The sequence below is a fragment of the Protomyctophum parallelum genome, assembly GCF_964188405.1.
Source record: "Protomyctophum parallelum genome assembly, chromosome: 16".
Classification (NCBI taxonomy): Eukaryota; Metazoa; Chordata; class Actinopteri; order Myctophiformes; family Myctophidae; genus Protomyctophum; species Protomyctophum parallelum.
Genome location: NC_139711.1, coordinates 31,926,182 through 31,950,888, shown reverse-complemented (window position 1 = coordinate 31,950,888; position 24,707 = coordinate 31,926,182). Strand labels below are relative to the sequence as shown.

Genomic DNA, 24,707 nt, shown 5'->3' with positions numbered 1-24,707 from the left:
ACTCAGGGAGAATGGCTGCTTGGGTGAATCTCTGAGAATTGGCACCAGATGGTCTTGAATGATGTCAATGGCCGATGGGTCAGACAAATTCTAAATCTATCTTTCTATTTCTGGCCGTCTGCCTTTTACTTTGCTTTGCTATCTATTTTTCATGTGCTTCTGGCTCCTGGGGCACTGGGGCAGCCATGCCTCTCTCCTTCCTCCCCAACGTCAATCCATCGTCTTGGCTTTATTCTGAGGTCTATAACTCATTACCACTGCTCTGTCCTTCATATCTCTCTTTTCCTGTCTGTCTTCGGCTGTATCTGAGCTTCTGTTTTTTTTGTCTGTCCATTTCTCTGTTTGTGTCTACGCTTTTGAATTTTCTTTCTTTCTTTCTTTCTTTCTTTCTTTCTTTCTTTCTTTCTTTCTTTCTTTCGCAACGCCCTCGTTTCTCCTTGTGAGTCACAAGACAAGGCTGCAGTTTTGTTCTTAATAGAACTGAGTGATAAGGTATCACTCTTTCTCCCCCTCTCTCTCTACCTCTCTTCCTCTCTCCCTCTCTCTGACGCACACACCTGTAGGCACACATCACATTACACGCACTGTAAAATCGATCAGTAATGTTTCCTTTCTCCCACGTTGACCTGTGTAAGGATTATGGAAAGCTGTGGTGTGTGTGTTTGTGTGATTGTTTGTTCTATGTACCTCTGAAGTCCCCGGATGACCTTTCTCCTCCGCACATTTACATAACGACAACCTTGCAAAGTGAGGAGGGATGTTGAGGTAGTGTGTCAGTGGACATTTGACTTTAGATTTGATGTCTGTCATTGCTGAGACCACAGCTGTGTGTTCTTTGGCTTGGGATGCTTGTGGGCTCCAATGTTCCCATGCTAGGAGGTGCCAGGGCAGGAAAGGATCATTCTTCTTAGCTGGTATTATGTGGAATGCTGTTGGCAGTGGTATCTCAAATTCCATTAGCACTGCAGAAATATTTTTTTTCTATGGGAATTCAAATTGGTCCCTCAGCCCCTTGTTTAAGATCTGCCCTATCTTGATTATATTAGACTGGGCAATTTAGAATGATTAGATAGATGATTAATACACATCTCTACCGCCCTCTTGAGGATTTGTGGGGTAATGACATCTACTTGGAACAAGGTGTTATGACCCTGGCCCTGTTATGTGTCAATGTGTACTACTAACACACTACTGGTGTTGCATGTAGGTAACGAATTCTACCGATCCTCAGGGTGCAACAAAGAAGTGATGCAGTTTGTAAGTGACTTATAATAATAATAATAATAATTGCGACCGCAGATCCTTCCCCATCCATCCTTCCACTTCGATGTCTCCCTTTTGACTGATACCTGTCCATTCAAACTCTAGACGGGCCTTTTGACTGATACCTGTCCACTCAAACTCTAGACGGGCCTGCCCCAAAGTTATTAATGCAGCCGGAGAAAACTACAGTTCTCAATAGTCAGTGTTCACTGTTCAGTAGACAGAATTAGAGCTTACCAACCTCAACCAGCCAGGGCCTCCTCCACCCTGCCTTTCTCACCCACTTCCCCTTAGCAGCGTGAAGGGAGGAAGAGAGGGGAGAGACAGAAGAGACAAAAAGGAGAAGAGGAGGAGCTTGTTGTTTTCATGTTGTGAGAGAGAAAAAAACACACACAACAGCAGAAGTTAGAGACTAATCAGAAAGTCTGGTAAAGAGTTAGAAGGGGACAACATCAGAGAGGAACGAAGGAGTGGATGATTTCTGAGAGCGCGGATAGGTCCAAATGGCGCCTTGTTGGACCAAGTCAATTACAGAGCGGTATGGTGTAGGTAAGTACAGTAGGTTGCACTCTCCCACCATGTAAAATCCTGAGTGCTTGTTTAACTTGTTGAGATTGTACAAATGTAACCATCATGGATCCGGGTCCATTTGGTTACATTTGTACAGAGTACACTCACTGTGTGTGTGTGTGTGTGTGTGTGTGTGTGTGTGTGTGTGTGTGTGTGTGTGTGTGTGTGAGAGAGAGAGCCATGAGACACATGAACATATCTTTAATGCTCAGTCAGAGCTAGAACTATCACTTCCTCCTTCACAGGATGTGGTCAGGTGCTGCCTAACTGACACATATCTTCAGTATGAACACCCCAGAAATGATCGGCTGAAATGGTTATGTTCTGCATTTCTACCATGTGTCTAACAGGCAGCGATACACAGCCCGATTTATTATGTTCAGATTATCAATCTCTGCCTTGAGAGGAAGTGGAGAATTGTGTATAAATGTAACTGGTCGACAGAGAGTAATTGAGTATTGTAACTTCACTGCTTGGAATAATTGATTTTCACAGAACATACACTATATGGCTGAATTATTTTGGAAGCAATTGACATTGCAATATGTTTGGTTTTTACTATGTGTATTTCAATGTATAAAACGCAGGAATTACATATTTTCACCAGATCCATTTGGAAAACGTTTATCTATTTTGATTGAATGATTTATAGGGTGAGTTTTGAGAATGATATTAGGCAGTTGTTCAATACAGGCAGTTGTTAACTCAACATGACACCTGAATGTGCATGCAAGACCAGTTAAAAAGACGTCTTTAAAAATCTGATCTTCCAGACCAATGGCTGGATAACTTTACCTTAGCACCTGGCATCATTTGCAGTGTCATTATTGCACCACACATGTATTGCAATGTCAATGCTGAGTGTGTGTAAGATGAGAACCTTGGAGCCTAAGCATGTCTGTTATCAGACATATAACACAGACATGCTCATAACTATGCCCTCTAAAACACAACTCTCCTAGCGGAGGTTTGCTGACCTCATGGAGAAAGTGCAGAACACAGCACTGATACATTGTGTTGTTCTCATATTGGAAGATGGAACAACCATGAAAACATGTACAAAGATTATATTTAATATCCTGGTATTTGGCGTCGAGTTTGACAGTGGCCACTGGCCATGAGTGTAAAATTGCAGGAAAGCATCGATTGATATCAAATATTGTAGCAGGTTACACAGACTGTGTCTTTTCGGTTAGAATTGACAACACAGGAAGTGGAGGGGGTGGCAGTTAGTGTGAGGATTTCGTTGTGCTTATTACGGTAACACTGCAGCAAGAATAAGGCCTGCTCAATAGATTAGAATTTAGAAATGACATATACAGTACATTACAACTTGTGAAAGTGTAAATTTAAGAGTCATTCACAAGATTCATCGTTTCCATATGCCATCCTTTCAATATCAATATATGTTTCTACAATTCTTCCCTGTGAAATAATTATGTTTACCAGTTAAATGTGTCTATGAAAGAGTGTTGATAGGCCTACTTGATTTTGTGTTAAAAGCTACAAAAAATATATATAGTATATATATTTAACTTAATTTTAAGTAGTAGGCTAGTTTCACGCAATAGCCATATCTACAAATGATGCAAAGTACAGTAAATTGGGCTGTTCATCACTGTGGCAAATTTCACATGTGGCAGTGAAATTAGTTTACCAAGCTTTAACATTTCTCTCTGAACAGTTTACTATTGAAGTTAAAAGATGCATTTTATGGTGAATTGATGTTCTTGTGACATAACCACCAGGCATAGACAACGGCAGGGTTCCTGCAATAAGGTTTTTTATTGTCCAGTGTGATACAAAATCAAGCAAGCTATGCTGTTGTAAAACGGAAACCAAAATGGTATGACTTCAGCAGAAACGGTTACAGATCTCTAGCGTTCTCTTCTCTCCTGACAGTGGCTATCCCCTGAATGTGGGTGTGGGGATGGCTAATTTATCCTGTGTGCTCGATGCACAACAAAACCTAGCACTGATGTCCAATTAGGCCAGGTGTGACTGTTAAATCGGCCATCACCCATCCCACACATCTTTTTTTGCAATACCTATTGACAATATCAGATACGCACGTGCACTGCCAACTTGCACGGTCAAGTGAACAGTTTTAATGATGCAACGTTTCGGCCTGAGGAAGGTCTACAGTCCACGACCGAAATGTTGCTTCAATAAAACATTTATCTTGACCGTGAACGTGCAAGGCTAGGAAATAGAATAGCCTGGAGGTGTCAGTCAAGCTGAGTGTACAAACATTCAAGCATTTACCAAGGGCTTGGTTATTGGACAAGGTTCCATATTAGGAGCAGGGTTTTAGTAAGGATAAAAATAATTGGGTAAATGTATTTTGTTGTGTCTAAAAGAATGTTTATTTATTATACATTGTTCATGCCTGTCATGTTATGAGATGTATTTGTTGCGTTTATGAAGACCGCAGTGGTTTTAACATGTGTTATGACACGATTTCATGATGTCTACTGCTTTTTGACTACGCAGCTGCTTACTGTAGGTGTGCAGAAGTGCAATACATATCGGAAAGAAATGTTACAATGTCAACTTTTTTCCCAGATTGATTGTTATTATTGCTTTTTAGTAAACTGTGTTGTGGTGTCCTTAAACCCTTCCTCTCATGCTTGATCTGCAAGTAAAGTATTTGAGAATACATTTGATTTGGTTTGTTTCCTCTGTCTTCCAGTTAAATGGAATTTTAATGGAAATGGGGATAATGAGCTCTCTTTGGAGATCGGCGACACAGTCTACATCCAGGAAGTCTGCGATGGTGAGAAATGTGTGAAATATTACACACAGCTTACGTTACAGGTTAATTCAGTCATTCTCAACTGTGTCAATTGCATGATGTTTAGACGATAGGCCACAGACCCCCATTCAATAAGAATAGAATAGAATCAGTTCCATCTTTCATGGAATATATTTGACATGGAATGCATTCGGGAAAATTTATAGCTTTTTTATGGTGATGATAAATATTTTATGCTAAATACGACTGTGTTCACTCTGTTAATGTGCTACTAAATTGCATGGTTCTGTCTTCCAGGATGGTACAAAGGCTACTTGGCCAGGAATAAGGCTCGGCAGGTAATGGTGCTGGACACACCCAGGACATTATTAACCCATTTTGACCTGAGATCAGATTCTAAAAATGTCTTCTACATCGTGACAGTTTTCTGAAAAAGCTATGTTTCTATGTCAGTCGTTCTTCGATTTTTCAAAAATAGCAGACCTAGATCCCTAGATCTGCTATTTTTAAATAGCTAAAGCATAACGTAATGCTAACACCAAAACGGGTCCTGCCCAAAATGGGTTTTAACCTGGCATAGCCAGACTACTATCACTGCGTAGATATAGTCTGGAACTTCGGTGTGGAAGATTCATTTACAAGGGGCGGTTACAAACAGATTCAAACGTCACGAAATGCCCCACTTTGAAAAGTGGGCTCTGATTGGTCACCCTCACCCACAGCTCTGGGGTGAGTGAAATGTAATTCAAAACAGAGTACAAACATCTACTAATTTAGTTTGGATGAAAAGCATCAGGAAAAGAACAAGGCTCCATACAAAAATCAAAAAATAATAATTAAAAATAAATGAAAAAAGTAATTAAAAACCCGGCCTCTCACGTATTAGGAGGTCAGTATCAGTCACCAGAAAAAAGAACAGGCGTTTTCGAAGAATCTAACATGGTTAAAATGGAGTTTATAGAATAAGCTAAAACGAATATCAAATATCTAAATACTGAATCAAGCAACTTAAACACTACCTGGGTTGTTACATAAACCTGAGTAAGTTTTAAGTGAAATATCTCTTTAATTTAAAAAACTAAAAACGTTTAAGAAGTAGTGAAAATAGCAGATCTACAAGCTCAGTGTGTCACAGCCATAGAGTAATAAAAGGATAGAGACCGAACCGGAGTGTTAGCCCCGTCCCTCCGCTATTCATTTCAATAGAAGTTGCTCAGTGGCGTTTTGAAGCACCCGGATGACTGCCGGAAGTACAATTATAACTCAATGGCCCGAGTGAGCGGAAGTTTAGCCTAGCCTAGTTACGCACGTGACGTCATGTACGTCCGTCCACCTCCATGAAAGTGCTACAATTCCACATTTCGCCAGTAGGTAGTGGCAGCTTCAACGTTAGATAGCCTTACTGGGGGCTTGGTCACAGCCTGTCGCATAGCAACACGTGAGCTTATACAGGTAGAACGTCTATTTTCACAATTTTTATTTCTCGACCTAAAAAGCTTGGGACGACTCTAGAGTGGCCACTCTAATCTTGTGACTAGATTGACTTGCCAAAAATAACTGATCTACAAGCTAACAATGCGTTGTATCATGATGCATTGTTAGCTTGTAGATTTGTTATTTTCGGCAAACCCTCAAATGATGGAGAATAAGTTAAGCTTAAGATGTCACATGGGTTTATAAAATACTAATCATAATGCTCTGTTATTCTGGACTGTAAGTACTATTGATTGTAGTGTGAGGTTCTGTTTTAAAGTCTAGGAGGTATGTATGTCATTGATACATTTTCCTCCTCGCTGGACTAAAACTGTCCACATGCATCACCATCTTTCCTGTTCTCTCCCTAGGGTGCTTTTCCGGTCAGTTTTGTCCACCTGAAGGAGGTCATCATTGAAAAACGAGGGTTAGTAGAACAAAGAACGTTGGACAGTCCTCAAATGTTCCATGTTCTTCACTCTGTGTGTGTGTGTGTGTGTGTGTGTGTGTGTGTGTGTGTGTGTGTGTGTGTTGTTGACGAGGACAGTAGAGAAGTGACCATTTTGGAAGTGTCATGTACATTTGACCACAGTCAGGACGAGGCATTCCTTACCAAGGTGCTTAAGTACCAGCGTCTTAAGGATGCTATTATACAGCTTGGCTACAAATGTAAACTACTTGTGTTCATATTTGGAAGCCTCGGTAATGTCCATAAATCAGTCGTGAGGGGCCGATCCACTATTGTTTGTGTTCAAGACTTTATTGTTAAATGTGAATGCAAATAAAGATGTTAACTGTGTGTGTCCACAGTAATGAAGAGGTGGTCTTATCAGCAGAGATGCCCCTCGTGAAGGAAGTCACCACAACACTGAGAGAGTGGGGAAGCATCTGGAAACAGCTCTTTGTGGTAATAAGTGTGTGTGTGTGTGTGTGTGTGTGTGTGTGTGTGTGTGTGTGTGTGTGTGTACAGCTGAGATAGTTATGCAGAGAAATCTGACAGGCATTCAAAAGGAACTCAAATGAGATGTTAACGTCCTGTAAGTAGACTTAGAAATAAAACTAGTGTTGACTAATCATTACATGTGGCTCTTATTTTGAAGTTTGGAGAGGAAGTTAGTGCACAGGAAGTCTGTTTCAGTTGTAAACAAGCTACTATGACACTCCCAAAAGTCCCCATGCTCCTCTCATAGTGGTAGTCGTCGCTAAACCACGCGACAATCTTTATTTACAATATAAAAACCATGCATCTTGAACAACACTGGGATTATTTATGGAACCTGCAGCAGTAGGTGAGTAATTACTTTTGTGTGTGTGTGTGTGTGTGTGTGTGTGTGTGTGTGTGCGCATCTCATCAGGCCAACAGAGAACGGTGTCTGAAGCAGGTCCAGAGGTTGATGATAGAGTTGATGGAGTGGCGCTCACAGCTCCTGTCTGGTACTCTGCCCAGCGACGAGTTCAAGGAACTCAAGCAGAAGGTCACCTCGAAGATTGACTACGGCAACAAGTACAGACATTTCCCCCCACATTTATCAATTTGTTCTGTCTGTCTTCTCCATTTGAGGTCCTACACTTCATGCATTGTGCCATGTTCTTCTTCTACAACTCTCTTCCTTTATTCCATTATCATCTCCTCCAACCCTTCCTGACCATTTCATTGTCAAAGTATTTGCATACTCTGTGCAGTGACAACTAGATAAAATGCCCCTCTGGGCACAGGTCTCCACCAGGGCAGGTCAGGTTGTGGCCTCCTGGTGGCGCTATAATAGGCCAATGTGAAAAGGGTGCCATTTCTTCTTACGCCTTGGGTGGCAATTGGATGATTTTTCCCCAAGAAATTGTATAACAGGCCAATGTGAAAATGGTGGGATATATTACTCAGCCTAGTAGGAAAGTCAGTGAAAGATTTCACGTAAATTGCACGCTGCGTGCATGATTTGAGGCATTTTGTTCCAAAAATGTGTTTTGCAAAAATCCACCTGTTGGTGGCGCTATAGCAGGCCAATATGAAAAGGGTGGCATATATTCCTCAGCCTAGTAGGAAAATCTGTGAAAGATTTCACGTAAATTTCACGCTGTGTTCCTGATTTGAGGCTTTTTGTTCAAAACGGGCCAATCCTGCCAACTTTGAAACCAATGTTAGCCAATTAGGATGAAATATCAGATCCGGCTTGAACACATGACTATAGAGATAGTGTGTAATGATTTGCGGGATTTTGGACAGAATCTGGATTCAATTAACAAATAACAGGCCGTTCTGGAAAATTGGTTCATCGTTGGCATCCAGGGAGTGTGTGTGCAAAATTTGGCATCGTCCGGGTTAACAGTGCCGGAGATTAGCTGGTAACAGACGGACAGACGGACGGACACACACATGGACGGACGAACACACGGCCGGAGTGCAAAACATACTCTCTCCGCATGCCTTCGGCCTGGTGGAGACAATAAATTGAATCTAAAATCTAAAAATCTAAACCATTTCCTCTTGTCTGTTTTCTCGATCTCCTAACCTCTACTTTCTAACCTGATCTCTCTCTCTCAACTTAAACCCTATATACTTAGTTGACTTTGTCTCTACTCAGATTTCCCTCTTCACCAAATCTCTTCACGGAAATTAGCCGTTCTGCAAGCTCATGTTATGACGTGTTGTGAGCCTGTGGACCTGCTATTTTCGCAGACTATTCTCCCTGGAATATGGACACTAGGGTTCATATGGTTATCTCTGCCATCCTTCCTCTTTCCACGCCAACACCACACCCCTCCTCCCCTTGTTAACCTTCTCCCAGGATCCTTCAGTTGGACCAGGTGGTCCGCGATGGTGACGGCAACATCCTGGAGCCTGAGAGAGCCAGCGTCATCAGCCTGTTCCGGGCCCACAAGGAGGCCACAACCAAGATCAACGAACGCATCAAAGAGGAAGAGGTAGGAGAGGAGACTACAGGAGTGGTACCAGGGTTTATGATGTTGTCAGCATAGTTGCAGTAACTTGAGAGTTAATTATGTTTTATGTTGTGTATTCCCCACTAGAACAGACAAAGCCACTTGACTAAAATGATATTCACGTTTTTAATAAAGCATTTAGATATCTTACTACATCGACAATTTATTATGACTACACAGTCATATTAGATACTTAAAATACTTTTTGACTTTTATCAACCAGCCAGATATATATATATTAAATAGAACAAGTTCCAGTGATGGCTGGTAACCTGGAAAATTATCTGGTAGTTTATCACACCAGCCATGGCCGGTGTCCGGTGTTATAACATTATATACTAATGGTATTTCCTTTGTCTTCACAGTCCAATGTTCAGACAGACCACTCTGGGATCTCTGCGAGGATCCAGTCCTCTCCCACCCACAGCCTCTATGTCTTCGTCAGGAACTTTGTGTGTCGCATCGGAGAGGACTCAGAGCTCTTCATGTCCCTCTATGACCCCAACAAACAGGCCATCATTAGGTGCTTCCTCAGTTATTTTTGTTAATCTGATACGCAGCAAAACTCTGAAAGTCTAAAAATGGACAATGTAATTGTTGAACCAATCAACAATGACAATGTCATGAATTACATTTTTATCCAGTTGTCATTAAATACATCTGTGGTGGTTTGAGAGTATTCCCTCTCTTAACCGTTTCAGTTCATACGACGTGTGAGGCCGTCATAAGGATGCCGAAAAATGAGTGCCTACGACGTCTGTGGACGTCCTAGCGACGTCCTAGTGACACGGGGCGAGATAAGAATATTCAGAACTTTTTTTTTTTTTTTTTTGGCATTTCGCTTTTCGCTTTCCGTACACTAACGCTCAGTGCAACTATTAGCTTATCATTGACTCCCATGTTAGCGCGGCGGAAAGAATGACTCGTATCTCCTAATCCAAGGCGCTCTCCGTGGTGATGAATGGATCGGCGCTGGCGCTTCATTTCTGCTCCTCATCCGTCTCTCCCGCAAAATATGAACGCTTTTTGCGTAAAAAAATAAATTAAGATGATCGGGGATGTGAGGTCACTTAGTAAAGTCAACTTTTTTAGGAAAGTGTTTCCGGTTCATGGCTTTCAGAGTAAAAGCGATCAGACAACTCTGGCACCCCGGAGCTTCTATTTTGATGCACTTCCGGCACTAAATGTGTTTAACATGCCACAAGGCACAAACGTTTTCATAAAATCATAGTACTGTCTGTGTAACAAGTTTGTTGTGGTGGTGTATGTTAATATTAACATTAATATCTCATTGAGAATTGGGTCAAACAACGCTATTGTCTTCCAGGTAAGGAATTACAGTGTCATACCACGTGAGATCAGACAGGGTCCAGTACAAGCTGTCTTGGCACGACAAGCCCAACCTGCTACTTTCAAAACTTTGAAAGCCTCCACCTAGCCAAGCATTTTATACCAGCTGTGCGAGACTGCATCCATCTCGTCACACACACACACACACACACACACACACACACACACACACACACACACACACACACACACACACACACACACACACACACACACACACACTCATTCACTCACTCCTGTGTCCTCATTTGTCCTCTCTCCAAAACCATCGTGGCATGGCAAGGCCATTAAATCGGAGCGAAGTAAGGTTATGTAGAGATGCAAATTACAGTGCATGAGAGATGCTGACAGACGGTGTGTGGCCTGACACCAGTGATGCCTGGGACTGTCACTCAATGCCACAATGTGTATCTCTGCTCCACAGCAGCTGGATGTATAATGGAGCTGGAAAAATAATCAACAAACTATCAATCAATCAATCAGTCTGTATATCCATACTGTGTGTCTGTCTCTGTCTGAGTGTCTTCCACTCAAGAGTTGAACATCCTCATGTTCTTTTCTGTATTTGTTATTTTTTTTGTAATCGTTTTTAGTTGTTCTCACTTTCATTTTATTTAAAATGATTAAGTTAAAAAAATAAATAAACTGTTGTGTGTGTGTCCTCCAATGCGCAGCGAGAACTACCTGGTTCGCTGGGGCAGCAGAGGTTTCCCCAAGGATCTGGACATGCTCAACAACCTGAAGGTTGTCTTTACAGTAAGTCACCACTAGAGGACACTCTCACACTGATTTCTAGCACGATGACAGAAATGAGATGGCTCAGTGCAGGTGCTCCTATTGATTAGTGTCTCTCTCTCTGCCTATCAGGACTTGGGGAACAGGGACCTGTGTAGGGAGAAGATCTTTCTGATTTGCCAGATCGTGAGGGTGGGCAGGATGGACCTGAAGGAGCACAACAACAAGAAGTGTACCCAGGGCCTGAGACGGCCCTTTGGTGTAGCAGGTAGGGAACAGTACCTTCCTATTGGTGCAGCAGGTAGGAACAGTACCTTCCTATTGGTGCAGCAGGTAGGAACAGTACCTTCCTATTGGTGCAGCAGGTAGGAACAGTACCTTCCTATTGGTGTAGCAGGTAGGAACAGTACCTTCTTTATAGGTCGGATGGTCAAGATAGCAAATCCACATTCAAAGACCAGAAATAACACACATCTTCCATCTTTAGTGTTGAGCCAAACAAAAAAAGCAATAACGACGATAAAGCAAAGGAGGAAGCTCGCTTTAGACGCTCCAAACATTATTTACAATTGCATAAACAGTACAGCGTCTAAATCTTCTTCAGGAAGACCGTCTGAAGAAGACCGCAAAGGTCACCATCACTGCAACATCCTGGTGTTTTAATCACTGAATCCCCAGCATTCGTATTTTTAGGAGAACGTTTGTAGAAAATGGTAGATCTCCAAGTTCACTTGTGAGCTTGTACTGTAGATCGGCTACATACAGTGAAGATAGTACCAAGTATAGTGTTTAAGTGGTTAAAAGTGTAAACATTTCCCCAGCCCTTCTGTAATGATCTACACTCATTGAGATTAATGTGATACCAGCTGTCTCATTTCAGCCGCTGAAGGTATATTATTGCCTTCATTTCCCCATAATGTTATAATAATAAATGTTGTAATAATAAATGTTCATACAAATAATGTAGCTCAAAGTTACTTATTTTAGACTCCTTATCCGTAAAGAAATGCGAGAAAGATTGAGATGATGGAGATACAATGGGCTCAATCGATCTATTTCAGATGACATGTATCTTAACGTTATCATGACATCCTGGTTTGCTTTTTTCGTTGTTGCAGTGATGGACATCAGTGACATCATCAAAGGAAAGGTCGAATGCGATGAAGAGAAGCAGTATTTCATCCCCTTCTTCCCGTATGTCCATATATTTGGTGTACTCTCTCTCTCTCTCTCTCTCTCTCTCTCTCTATCAAAGCATGTGGGAAAAGTGTAACTCCAATGGGGATCCAAATTTGGGTAATGTCTCACCCCAATCAGAGCTCCACTGACCTTTATTATAAAATTAAAGTTAAACATTAAGTGGAAAAGGGGTACTTAGTTAAATAATTCTGTGGTACTGTGATACTGTAGCCTACTGGCAGTATACATGTCACAGACACACTGACACACTGATAGACCCTCTTATACGCGGATCCAAAAATAATTATCCTTTATAATATACAGTATTTAACCAGATGATCCCAATTTAGCTTGGCTTTTAAGATCATTCCATGAATGAGGGGCTGAAATAGATGAAAACTGACATGCCATTTCAGTAACCCATTACAGGCTGTGTCCCTGTAACTAACAGGTTACTGAATTAGAACAACATTCTTGTGAAATTGCCAATTGGATGTGTGAACAACATTAATGCTGATCGTGTCGTGTCATGTTCTGTGTGTGTGTGTGTGTGTGTGTGTGCGTGCATGTGTGCGTGCTTGTGACTGCATGTACTGTATGTGTGTATGCAGGGTGGTGGCTGAGCATGACTTCCTCCATATGTTGCTGAACAAGGTGACAGCAACGCGAGGAGACAGTGGAGGACAAGGTAATATTTCTCCCATTATGCTGAATCATTCATCTCTGTAGCTCGCTGGGTTTAATTGCCAACAGACACCGGTGTACAAGAGAGGGTTTCCATTTCATTTGGTCTGCTTTCACTGAATTGAAATGAGAACGTGCTCTGAAAAGAGGTGAGAAGAAGAGCCTTGCAGGTCCACTGTACCGCTGTGGCATGCAGTGAAAGGGAATGATTCACAATTTATACTTTGAAGCCCCAAACTGATGCTTAGCTCTAAAGCCAATACGCGGTCCCCAGAAATGATATAGTTAAGATAGGAACCAATAGACCCTATATTTGGTCTGAAACTCTGAGAGTGTATATTTGTACACTCTCAGAGTTACATTTATTGAATTTACAATATAAATTGGGGTCCCAGAGATACAAAATTGCCATTATATAGGCGTATGTAGCCTAATGCATGTTTTGAAATAATAATGGTTGAGATAATCGCCACTACATATGGGGGGGTCCCTGGCATATCTTTTCAAATGTGTCAATTTGGGGGTCCTTGACATGACAAATTTTGAGAACCATACTGTAGCTATGCGTAGTAGTTTTCACACAGCTCAACGACACTGTTGTCTATCATCCAACCACAATATAATTTGTTGCTCTTATGCAGTCAAATGATTGACAAAAATGATGCAACAGTTGTTTTTTTAGAGAGGCGAACTGAAATGGCTGTATCCATGGATCATTAAATAGTTAGTGCGAGTCTTTCATCTCATCCACTCTCTGGCACATGATTATCATGAGATTATTTTAGATTATAGGTGTTTATAACTCGGGCCAGGTATACTGTAGCAGTAATATAACAGACCAGTCGTTTTCTGACTTTTTGGCAAGTCAAATTAAGTCCCAAGGCACGCCTATATTCAAAGCAAAATAAATAGATAATCTACAAGCTCACAACACGCTGTGAGCTTGAAGATCTGATATTTTGCCCAAAATGTGTTTTTCCTAGGTTATATTATTTGCCTCTCATTTAAAATGAGTGCACAGAAAGTACTCAAATAGTAAATAAAAATCCTAAAACACCTGTACTTGTCTCACTATAGCCTCAAAACACAGTTTGGGAACCACTGTATGCTGATAGTAATGCAATGGATCACATGTGCAAGTACTTATATTGATCTTTTGTACAATGTGTACAGCAAAATGAACACGTTGCACTCGTCTAGCCCCTCTCTCCTCCATACATAGTGATGCTGATTACATGTCTCACTTCAGCACTATATGGATTCATATCACTTGACCTTTGTTTGTCCCCTGCTCGTCTCCCAGACTCCCATGCTCTGCCCCGCCACCTCATGTGACAGGCAACACTGTCACACAGACTTGCCCCACATATTGGACTGTGGTGTCATATAACAATAACTCGGTCCTTTATCTCGCACCTGCTTCTTTTCTCCTCTAAAAGGCCCCTGGGACCGCAGCCCAGATGGAACACAAAAATCTCTAATCTTTTTCTGCTTCTGTTGTTCCGTCTCCTCTGGCGCGTACGCACACACACGCGCCAGCCTCACACACGCGCCAGCCTCACACACGCACACATGCGTGTACAGTGTGCACATACAGGTGACCAAGTCTTGGCTTGGTCTACTTTCCTGTCATTACCATAAACTCACTGAGCCGTTCTCTCTATCTTTCCCTGCTATTCCTCCCCTCAATTTCTCAGATCATAGGTCTGTAGGTTAGCGTATGAAAGCTTAGCTGCCTGACATAGTCCAGATAACTGCTGAGTAAATCCCTGCATGTAATAACAACACTCACACTTCCCTCTGCGGGTTGTTGTTATGATGGCTTTAGTTGGTAACATATTCCAGGAGTAGACCAATACCTATTGTCAATAATTCTGTGTTCCTCTTTTTGTGCTCCCCGAAAGTGAAACGGGTGTTTTATATGCATCTATTAAAGCTGAGGAACAACTTTAAACTTTCAAATTTTCACCCATGTTGGTCGTTGTATGTGTACTAGAATTTTCGCGGCTCTTCTGGCCGCTCATCCCAGAGTTACGTTGCAGCGCAATATGGGAAGAAGGACATTGCGGGAGTTGACTCCACATGTAGTAACGGATGGGTTATTAGTTATTATTATGTGTTGTTGCGCATGCACGCACACACACACACACACACACACACACACACACACACACACACACACACACACACACACACACACACACACACACACACACACACACACACACACACTCACTCACTCACTCACTCACTCACTCACTCACTCACTCACTCACTCACTCACTCGTATTGAACCCCTGTCTCTGTGGTGGTGGCCTGGCCTGGTTGTCTCTGGGTATTGAACCCCGGTCTCTGTGGTGGTGGCCTGGCCTGGTTGTCTCTGGGTATTGAACCCCGGTCTCTGTGGTGGTGGCCTGGCCTGGTTGTCTCTGGGTATTGAACCCCGGTCTCTGTGGTGGTGGCCTGGCCTGGTTGTCTCTACACCAGTGGTTCTCCAATTTTCCTTGCCGTGACCCCCCAAAATAATCATATAATCAATAATTTTTTTCAATAATATTTTTATTGATTTTTACATTTTTTGACAATGACAAAGACAAGACAGGAAAAACAAAACAAACAAACAAAAACAGACAGCTCTGCTCAGGCACGTTGTGGAACAAAGGACACAGTTATACACATATACCAAAAAATGAAATAGAGAAATAATATACAAATATGGACACATTCAGTTTGGTGCTTGAAAGTCTAGATGGGTTAACAACTCCAGAGAAAATTAAAGAAAGTAAAAGATATGCATATACATACATACATACATACATACATAGATACATACATAACAATAACATAAAAATAATTATACTTGAACTGAGGACCCCCAAGCCTGACAAGCACTTGGAATATAGGAGTTGAGGCATTGAACTTTGTTTAACTCAGATAAATATTGTGAAAATATCAGATCTACAAGCTCACAGTGCCTTACATCGCTTCAAAAATGTTCCTCTTTCTTATATTATTTGACAATTTGGCCAATGTTTGACCAGTTTTTATAATATAGATTGTTGATTACTTTTGATGCAGTAATGGTCTTTTATTTTTATTTATCATTTATCATTAGAAAGGTCCTTAAATTGTTACTTCACTGTCTTCTGGGGACCACCCCAAAATCATGTCGGGGGTCCCGACCCACAGGTTGAGAACCCGTGCTAGTCTACACCACCCTGACACCGGTGGATTGTATTTATAGTTTAACCTAGTCTTTCCTCTTCTCCTCAGGTCTGTGGGTGACCATGAATGCCCTTGTGGGGGACATACTAGATTAGTTTAACCTAGTCTTTCCTCTTCTCCTCAGGTCTGTGGGTGACCATGAAGGCCCTTGTGGGGGACATAGTCCAGATCCGTAAGGAGTATCCCCACCTGGTGGACCGCAGCACGGTGGTCGCGCGCAAGCTGGGCTTCCCCGAGATCATCATGCCGGGCGACGTCCGCAACGACATCTACCTCACACTGCAGGGCGGCGACTTCGACAAGTACAACAAGACCACACAGAAGAATGTGGAGGTGATAGTGTGGGTGTGCGACGAGGATGGCAAGGTCATGCCGGTAAGTGGGTAGACGTGGTTGAGCAGTTACGCGGATGTCTGTTGTTGAGAAAAGTGTTTAGGTTATGTGTGGAAATGTGTGTTTGTGTGTTCGTCTAGGTCATGGCACACAGAGAGAAAACAAAAGTGAATGTTGTAAAGTATGTGTACTGTACGTGTGTGTGTGTGTGTGTGTGTGTGTGTGTGTGTGTGTGTGTGGGAGGTTGAGGTCATGTAGGACAGTCAGCCAAGCTTGTCACATATCGAGCACTCCCTCATACTGTAGTGCATACGCATTGGCTCTGCACTAGTGAGAAAATCCATCACTTTCTCATGCGCACACGGCCGCACACACACAAACACACACACACGCACATAAAAACACATCCCAATGTGTTGCTTCTCTCTCTCTCTTGCTCACTTTAGAACTCCATTTGTCTGGGAGCCGGGGATAAAGGCTTGAATGAGTACAGATCTGTCATCTACTATCAAATCAAACAGCCCCGCTGGATGGAGACATTCAAGGTGTGCATCAGAAATATTTACTTGTAAATATGCAGACTGTTTGTGCTTTTTAACTCTCTAATCTATCTGGCACTTGTCAGATAGTACAGATGCAGTTGTAGAATAAAAAAAATGCAGACCTACAAGGTTACAATGTCGAGATGCAATACATTGCCACCTTGTAGATCTGCTGTTTTTGCTCTTTGTCATACAACAAGTATAATATAGTAGGTCTTAAGCAGTACTTGTCTTCCAGGTGGCGATCCCTCTGGAAGACATGCAGAGAATCCACTTGCGGTTCATGTTCAGACACCGTTCCTCCCAAGAGTGTGAGTATAAAAATTTCTCTCTCTCTCTCTCTCTCTCTCTCTCTCTCCTTCCATAAAAACACTCACCTCCTATATTTTCAAGCCCCAGAGTACAATACCCCCACTGTGAAAGGATGGGATGATTGGAAGCAATTTGGAAAATGACCAACACATCATTACACACCCTTGATGACGTTCTCCTGATTATGTATTTTTCAAACATGTTTTCCTCGTGCACATCAGCAACCCAACAACCTCCTCTCATCTCTTCTTCCTTCCTCATCAATAAGTTCTTCTTGTCCTCTGCCTCCCCACCCTATCTAATCTCCCTTCTTCACCCTTCTCCCACTTTCATCTATCTGTTTTCACATATTATGCCTTTTCTTTCTACAGCCAAGGATAAGAGTGAGAAGAACTTTGCCATGGCCTTTGTGCGTCTGATGAAGGAGGACGGGACGGTTCTAGCTGATGGACTTCATGACCTTGTGGTCTTCAAGGTCAGCAAGGATGGACAGACCAGGATGTGCACAGAAATTATACTTTTAACTGATTTGGAATGGATTCTAGAAAGATCACAATTAGTTAAGCTAGTTATGGATCGACTCGGCTCCGGTTTGCTGAAGATCTGATTCATGTGACAGCTGAACTTTAATCACTGAAAATCCAACTCCATTGAGAGGCGAAGTAATATAATAATGCAAAACTAATTACCCAGCAAGACCATCATTGACATTGATACAGTGGCAATGGGCTTCTGGGTTAGGCACTCCTTGAGGAAAGTCTGAATAGTGAAACAGGTGCAGCCCATTTAGGTCAATCTTTACACTCTTTGAGCTAAATTAATTGGGTATTTTACCGTGTAATAATAACTGTAGAGTTGTTTTTAAATGTCTTTGTGGGTGGCATGAACTCTCAAAGTCATATATTCCACAGAATTTCACTTGTGCCTGTAGTTATACCTTAATATTAGCACTTAGAATTTGATAGCACAAATTCCTAGCAACGTCAAGACATTTTCTCTCATGTATCATTCATGTACAGATGGAGTTGGAGAAGGTGGAATGGTTGGCACTTATCCCCAAATACTTTGTTAGATGTAATCAAAGCAATTTGTTGTATGGTGTGTTGCCGATTCCTTCTCACGTCACTTCAGAGTAGAACTGAAAAAAATCACACCTGTGTGAAGCGAGGGGGCCTAACCATTGAAACCTTGAACGATTACTATTGCAATTGATTTTTGGTCAAATCTTAGATTGACTGGCCTACTTGGGCTTTGGAGTAAATCTAAAGGCAACTACCCTGCCTGTTGTCGCCTATAACTCTATTGTTGAGTAGATCTGAAGGCAACTACCCTGCCTGTTGTCGCCTATAACTCTATTGTTGAGTAGATCTGAAGGCAACTACCCTGCCTGTTGTCGCCTATAACTCTATTGTTGAGTAGATCTGAAGGCAACTACCCTGTCTGTTGTCACCTATAACTCTATTGTTGTATGTTGAGTAGATCTGAAGGCAACTACCCTGTCTGTTGTCTCCTATAACTCTATGGTTGTATGTTGAGTAGATCTGAAGGCAACTACCCTGTCTGTTGTCACCTATAACTCTATGGTTGTATGTTGAGTAGATTTGAAGGCAACTACCCTGTCTGTTGTCACCTATAACTCTATGGTTGTATGTTGAGTAGATCTGAAGGCAACTACCCTGTCTGTTGTCACCTATAACTCTATGGTTGTATGTTGAGTAGATCTGAAGGCAACTACCCTGTCTGTTGTCACCTATAACTCTATGGTTCTATGTTGAGTAGATCTGAAGGCAACTACCCTGTCTGTTGTCACCTATAACTCTAAGGTTGTATGTTGAGTAGATCTGAAGGCAACTACCCTGTCTGTTGTCTCCTATAACTCTATGGTTGTATGTTGAGTAGATCTGAAGGCAACTACCCTGTCTGTTGTCTCCTATAACTCTATGGTTGTATGTTGAGTAGATCTGAAGGCAACTACCCTGTCTGTTGTCTCCTATAACTCTATGGTTGTATGTTGAGTAGATCTGAAGGCAACTACCCTGTCTGTTGTCACCTATAACTCTAAGGTTGTATGTTGAGTAGATCTGAAGGCAACTACCCTGTCTGTTGTCTCCTATAACTCTATGGTTGTATGTTGAGTAGATTTGAAGGCAACTACCCTGTCTGTTGTCTCCTATAACTCTATGGTTGTATGTTGAGTAGATCTGAAGGCAACTACCCTGTCTGTTGTCACCTATAACTCTAAGGTTGTATGTTGAGTAGATCTGAAGGCAACTACCCTGTCTGTTGTCTCCTATAACTCTATGGTTGTATGTTGAGTAGATTTGAAGGCAACTACCCTGTCTGTTGTCTCCTATAACTCTATGGTTGTATGTTGAGTAGATTTGAAGGCAACTACCCTGCCTGATCGCCTATAACTATGGTTGTTGCGCACCGCAAGACAGAGGTTATAGGCAGTGCCAAAGCACTGTATGTTCCTGCATTGCCTATTTCTCACCTAAAATGTTTTCAGATACTATGTTTAAGTTTAAAACAAGAACGTTTGTAATGCATCGCCCAGCCGCCATCTTGAATTAGATTCAGAACAGGCTGGCAGCACTGTATAATGGTAATCATCTGCATGTGGAGGAACATTGAGCTTTGGGAATCATACAGGTGAATGACATCACAATTCATGATAATTCATAGCGGCTTTCTGATGTAATCATACATTAACATTATGTTTTTGTAATTAAAGTAATTAAAGGAACACTTCACCACTTTTCAACCTCTCTTCATATGTTCATGATAAAATTATTAAAATACCACAGTTCTTTTCTACTCAATTTGTGTCTCATAGGAGGACTGTGGGCAGATCAGAAACCTGTCCACCAGTGACATCATCGATGGGGAATCCAAGCTAATAGTAACTGCAGGCGTTCTAGTCCTGAACAGTTAAAATTTGAAAATGGAAGCCATCGTTCTCACGATAATACAAATCTAAATATGTATATTTTAAAATCTTGTTTAAAACAAATCTGCCTAACGATGATGTCACTGGTGGACGGGTTTCTGAACTGCCCACAGACCGAGTAGAAAAATATAGGGGTATTAGCGACTTAGCGACGTGACGCAATTAGCGACGTGATTTATTCGTGCAAATAATTCACATTTTTTTAAAACCAATTGAAGTCAATGCAAGCTTCCACATCATGGTGAATGTGCGAAAATGTGCGTGTGCGTGCGTGCGTGACTGTGTGTATGTGTGTGTGTGTGGATAGTAGGATATACCAATACAAACAAAAGAGGTATAGTGCACGCTGCACACCAATAGTGAGGAGGTGCTGCCTGACCACGGGACGGGAGACAAACTTGTAAAGGAAGGAGAGGTTGCACAGCTCGTAGTCACGAATCACGATACAAAAAACTTCTATTTAAGACCAACGTTACGTTTCGGCACCTGAGTGCCTTCTCTTCAGGGTATGAAAGAAAGGATACCAATTCTGACATAACACAGGAGAAGAGGAGTGGAGTGGAGGAGAGGAGGAGAGGAGAGGACATGGAGTGGAGGGGTGGCGAATATAATCGCACAATACGCGTCGCATTTATATGTGTACAGACGCGACAAAATTCGCCAGGCAAATAATTCGCATTTTTCGGATCGCTTATTCGCATCGCGTCGCTAATTCGCCAGTGTGTAATGACCTTTAAGATTTAACTTAAAGAGTATAACAGAGAGCTATATGTAAAATAGCAATTGATGGGAGGTTATTGCCACCTAGACGGGAGGAGTGAAGCCAAATGGATTTCTTGCTAAATGACCCAAGGCTCAGATTGAATCCTCCTATTGACTAAATGCCAAAGGCAATAAAGATTAATTACTGGTGATTCACTCTCAGTCTGAACAGGCGAGCCCCTTGTGCCCTCTTTCTCGATTACCTCTCGTTATCCCTGCGTCCCTCTTGATCTCTGCTTTTCTTCGTGGCCTCCCTTTCGCAGTCGTTTTCCACCCCCTTAATTCATTATTGCTTATTTGTATAGTCTGTGAATAGATAGGTCAGTGCTGGAAGTCTTAAAAGAAAATGTTTGATATGTGAGCAGAATGAAGAATTCAGTGCATGATCACACAGGATTTACTGATCCACAAGATAAACAGTAGGAGAAAATATTAATTCTTCTGTTTGCCCTCTCGGTCATCTTTCTCAAAGCTAAAAATGGAACAGGTTAGATCAAAGTTTGCAGTCAAATAAACAACTCCATAATGCTGCCTGACAGTGAGTGCATTGCGGGTTCGAGTCCCGATCCTGATGAACTTTTCTGTATGTCACTCCTCGTCTCTCTCCCCTCGTTTCCTGTCTGTCTCCACTTTCCACTATATAAAGGCAAAAAGTCCCCCCAAATATCTTAAGTCACAATTTAAATGTGGTTGTATATTTCAACTGAACTACATCGGTCGGCTGAAATGCCTCTGAAACATCTCATCCACCTCCTCCAGGGTGACAGTAAGCGAATGGAGGACGTGAACTGCTACCTGTCGCTGCCATCCACCCGCAACCACCCCGGTGACGTCCCCAAGGGCACCACACTGAGCCGTGCAGCCACGAGCGTCAGCGGGGGAGGCCTGTCTGTCAGCTCCCGAGACAGCTTCACCATCTCCACGTTGGTCTGCTCCACCAAGCTCACTCAGAATGGTAGGTTGGGTGAATGGTGCGTGTGCGTGTGAGCACGCGCGTGTGTGTATGTGTGCGTGTGTGTCATCATGCACACTTTGTTTCTGGGCTGGACATAGTTAATTTGATTTCATGGTGCACTGGTTCTCGAACCCCCAAATTAATTAATCTATATTAGCCCCATCTGAATATATGTTGTGCCACGGACCACCATACACGATTTGATACTAGAGTGATATACATTTGAGCTTCAAAAGTATCAATTATTGATTATTTTTGGTATAAATTATTCTATTCATCACTTTTTCGATCAGATTCAAGCCCTTAGGCAGCACTAATCTACTTCAAACGACCTCATCCTCACCAGTACACTTTGCAAAATAACATTATATCCATTCTATATGTATGGTGATACTTTTAACATTCATGTGAGATTGGAGGGGGTAAAGGAAGTCACTCACCAGTGGTTTCAGGTGCTACAGGACCAGTCACTCAAATATCTTCATGACATCTGAGCATCTGGCCTGTAGTCACTGAGAGCACTGGGGCATCCCTTATTTGGCACAAGTAAATGCAGGAGGTGTTTGGGACCCTCTGGGGAGAGAAGAGGGGCTGGAATGGATCTGCTAACTGCCCAGCACACCAATGGTGCCTTATGCACCATTGGAATGGTGTTATCCGCAGTGGTGGGAGAAGCACTCAAATTCTTTTCTTAAGTAAAAGTATCAATACTGCAATGTAGAAATACTCTGTTACAAGTAAAGGACAGGTCGACATTTATGTAGGGGTACCGCTGGAGGAAATGGAGGTGCCCTGATATAAGATTCCATGCCCCTATCCCTCTGAATAGAAATAAAATAGAAGTACCCTCCCCAAGTGATTAAAGAAAAATGAATCACCCTCCCCTTAAAAATAACCTGACATTTACCTCAGTAAAACTAAAACCCTGCATTTTGGCACAGCTATTAATATTAATTACCTGTGCTTGCTGTGGTCCTGCTGTAACTTCTCTCATTGTAGAGTGTCTAGCCTGTCTACTCCTACTTAAGTACAGTACTTAAATGTAAATAAATGTACTTAATTACTTTCCACCACTGGTTATCCGGACCCTTGGCCTTGTTTTTCACATTATTTGGAATGAGGAAATACATTCACTCTGATTGGACTTGACTCCCTGTGTGTAAAGTATTTACTGCTTGGGTTTCCTATCCTTGTGGAGAGATTGTAAACTCTCTGAAGAAATGCAGAGATGCCAGTGGTAGAGATCTAGACCAATTAGGGAGGTATTTTGGGGTTCGAAGATAGACACGGTCAGAATCAAAGGTATTAGGGTTAGTTGGGTACATACAGTTTTGAATCATAACAATGCAAATTCACAAAAAAGACAAACAGGCAACAAGCAGAACAACAATGAGTGTTTGTATGATGTGTGCACGCAGGAAAGAGAGTTGAGGTTGTTTATTAAGTCACCATTTATGCACACATGAACACACAAGCACATCGCACACACGCACGCACGTACGCACGCAAGCACACACACCATGTGTGTGACAGTGAGGAGTGGCTGACGCAGGTGCAATGTAACATCTGTTACAGAGGAAGTCATTATAATGAACGTTGCCCCGGAGTATTAATCACACTTTCACGTGCACTCACGCACGCACACACACATGCTCAGAAATTCTCTCTCAGTCTTTGACTTATTCTCTCTTTGTCGTATGCAGTGAGTGTCGAGCTAAAAATGCTTTTTCCAAATGCATGTTCACACCTGTACAAGCATACACAGATATACACAAAGCATAATGTGCTCACACACACACACACACACACACACACACACACACACACACACACACACCGGATGACTGATGGCCTGTGGGCCACCTTGGGGCCGCCCAGCACATGTGCAGCTTTGCTTGTTGAGGGAGACATGATTGGACAGGGAGAGAGCAGTGAACGCAGTGCAGGCTACAGAGACCTAGCAATCTGTCCGGTGTCATACTGCAGTAGAATTAATGTCCATAGGGTTGTCTCACAAGCTACCAGCAACATGTGTCACCAACTGATTGATTTAATTGCTGTACATAATTTGTATTGCAACACAGTATCAAATATGCTAATATATACTATTCTGTATATATTATTTATAATACTGTATAATTGGTTCACAAAAAAGACAACAAACAAGCAACAAGCTGAACAACAATGAGTGTTTGTATGATGTGTGCACGCAGGAAAGAGAGTTGAGGTTGTTTATTAAGTCACCATTTGTCCTATGCACACATGAACACACAAACACACACACACACACACACACACACACACACACACACACACGCACACACACTATTCTGTATATCATCATCATCATCATCATCATCATACTATAATTCAGTCAATGTCTGTGTGTCTGTCTGTCTGTGTGTCTGTGTGTCAGAAACACTGCCATAGCTCCTCACTGCCTGCACCAATCGCTCCCACTTTTCACACAGGCATTGACCATAATAATATGGAGGTCTTCACAAAGCCCTTTTTTCGATTTGACACATTAATGATTAATAATGAATTTATTAGTGAATTAAAAAAGTGAAAACGCACCCAGGGCGCAGTAACCCCCGCGGCCACAAGGGGGTAGTGCGCCCGTCTCACAACGGGTAAGGGCTAGTAATACTGTATAATTGGTCAGCGAGTACAGATACTACT

The 24,707-nt window shown here is 42.1% G+C and overlaps 1 protein-coding gene across 2 annotated transcripts in view; it reads left to right on the top strand.

Annotated features, from left to right (window-relative positions):
- The first annotated feature begins 1,691 nt into the window (after positions 1–1,691).
- dock2 (dedicator of cytokinesis 2) overlaps positions 1,692–24,707 on the top strand; it is a 156,951-nt gene continuing 133,935 nt past the window's right edge. The window contains exons 1-17 of one of the 2 annotated variants that reach the window (XM_083785077.1): positions 1,692–1,812; positions 4,526–4,609; positions 4,886–4,926; positions 6,433–6,488; positions 6,872–6,968; positions 7,417–7,565; positions 8,845–8,980; positions 9,364–9,521; positions 11,023–11,104; positions 11,216–11,351; positions 12,202–12,277; positions 12,874–12,950; positions 16,296–16,546; positions 16,951–17,049; positions 17,285–17,357; positions 17,730–17,833; positions 21,830–22,025. In XM_083785077.1, coding sequence (XP_083641203.1) covers positions 1,767–1,812; positions 4,526–4,609; positions 4,886–4,926; positions 6,433–6,488; positions 6,872–6,968; positions 7,417–7,565; positions 8,845–8,980; positions 9,364–9,521; positions 11,023–11,104; positions 11,216–11,351; positions 12,202–12,277; positions 12,874–12,950; positions 16,296–16,546; positions 16,951–17,049; positions 17,285–17,357; positions 17,730–17,833; positions 21,830–22,025 — 1,861 coding nt within the window. In that variant the 5' untranslated portion in view covers positions 1,692–1,766. Of the gene's footprint in view, positions 1,822–4,525; positions 4,610–4,885; positions 4,927–6,432; positions 6,489–6,871; positions 6,969–7,416; positions 7,566–8,844; positions 8,981–9,363; positions 9,522–11,022; positions 11,105–11,215; positions 11,352–12,201; positions 12,278–12,873; positions 12,951–16,295; positions 16,547–16,950; positions 17,050–17,284; positions 17,358–17,729; positions 17,834–21,829; positions 22,026–24,707 lie in introns of both variants that reach the window. The other variant, XM_083785076.1, reaches the window with a different exon arrangement.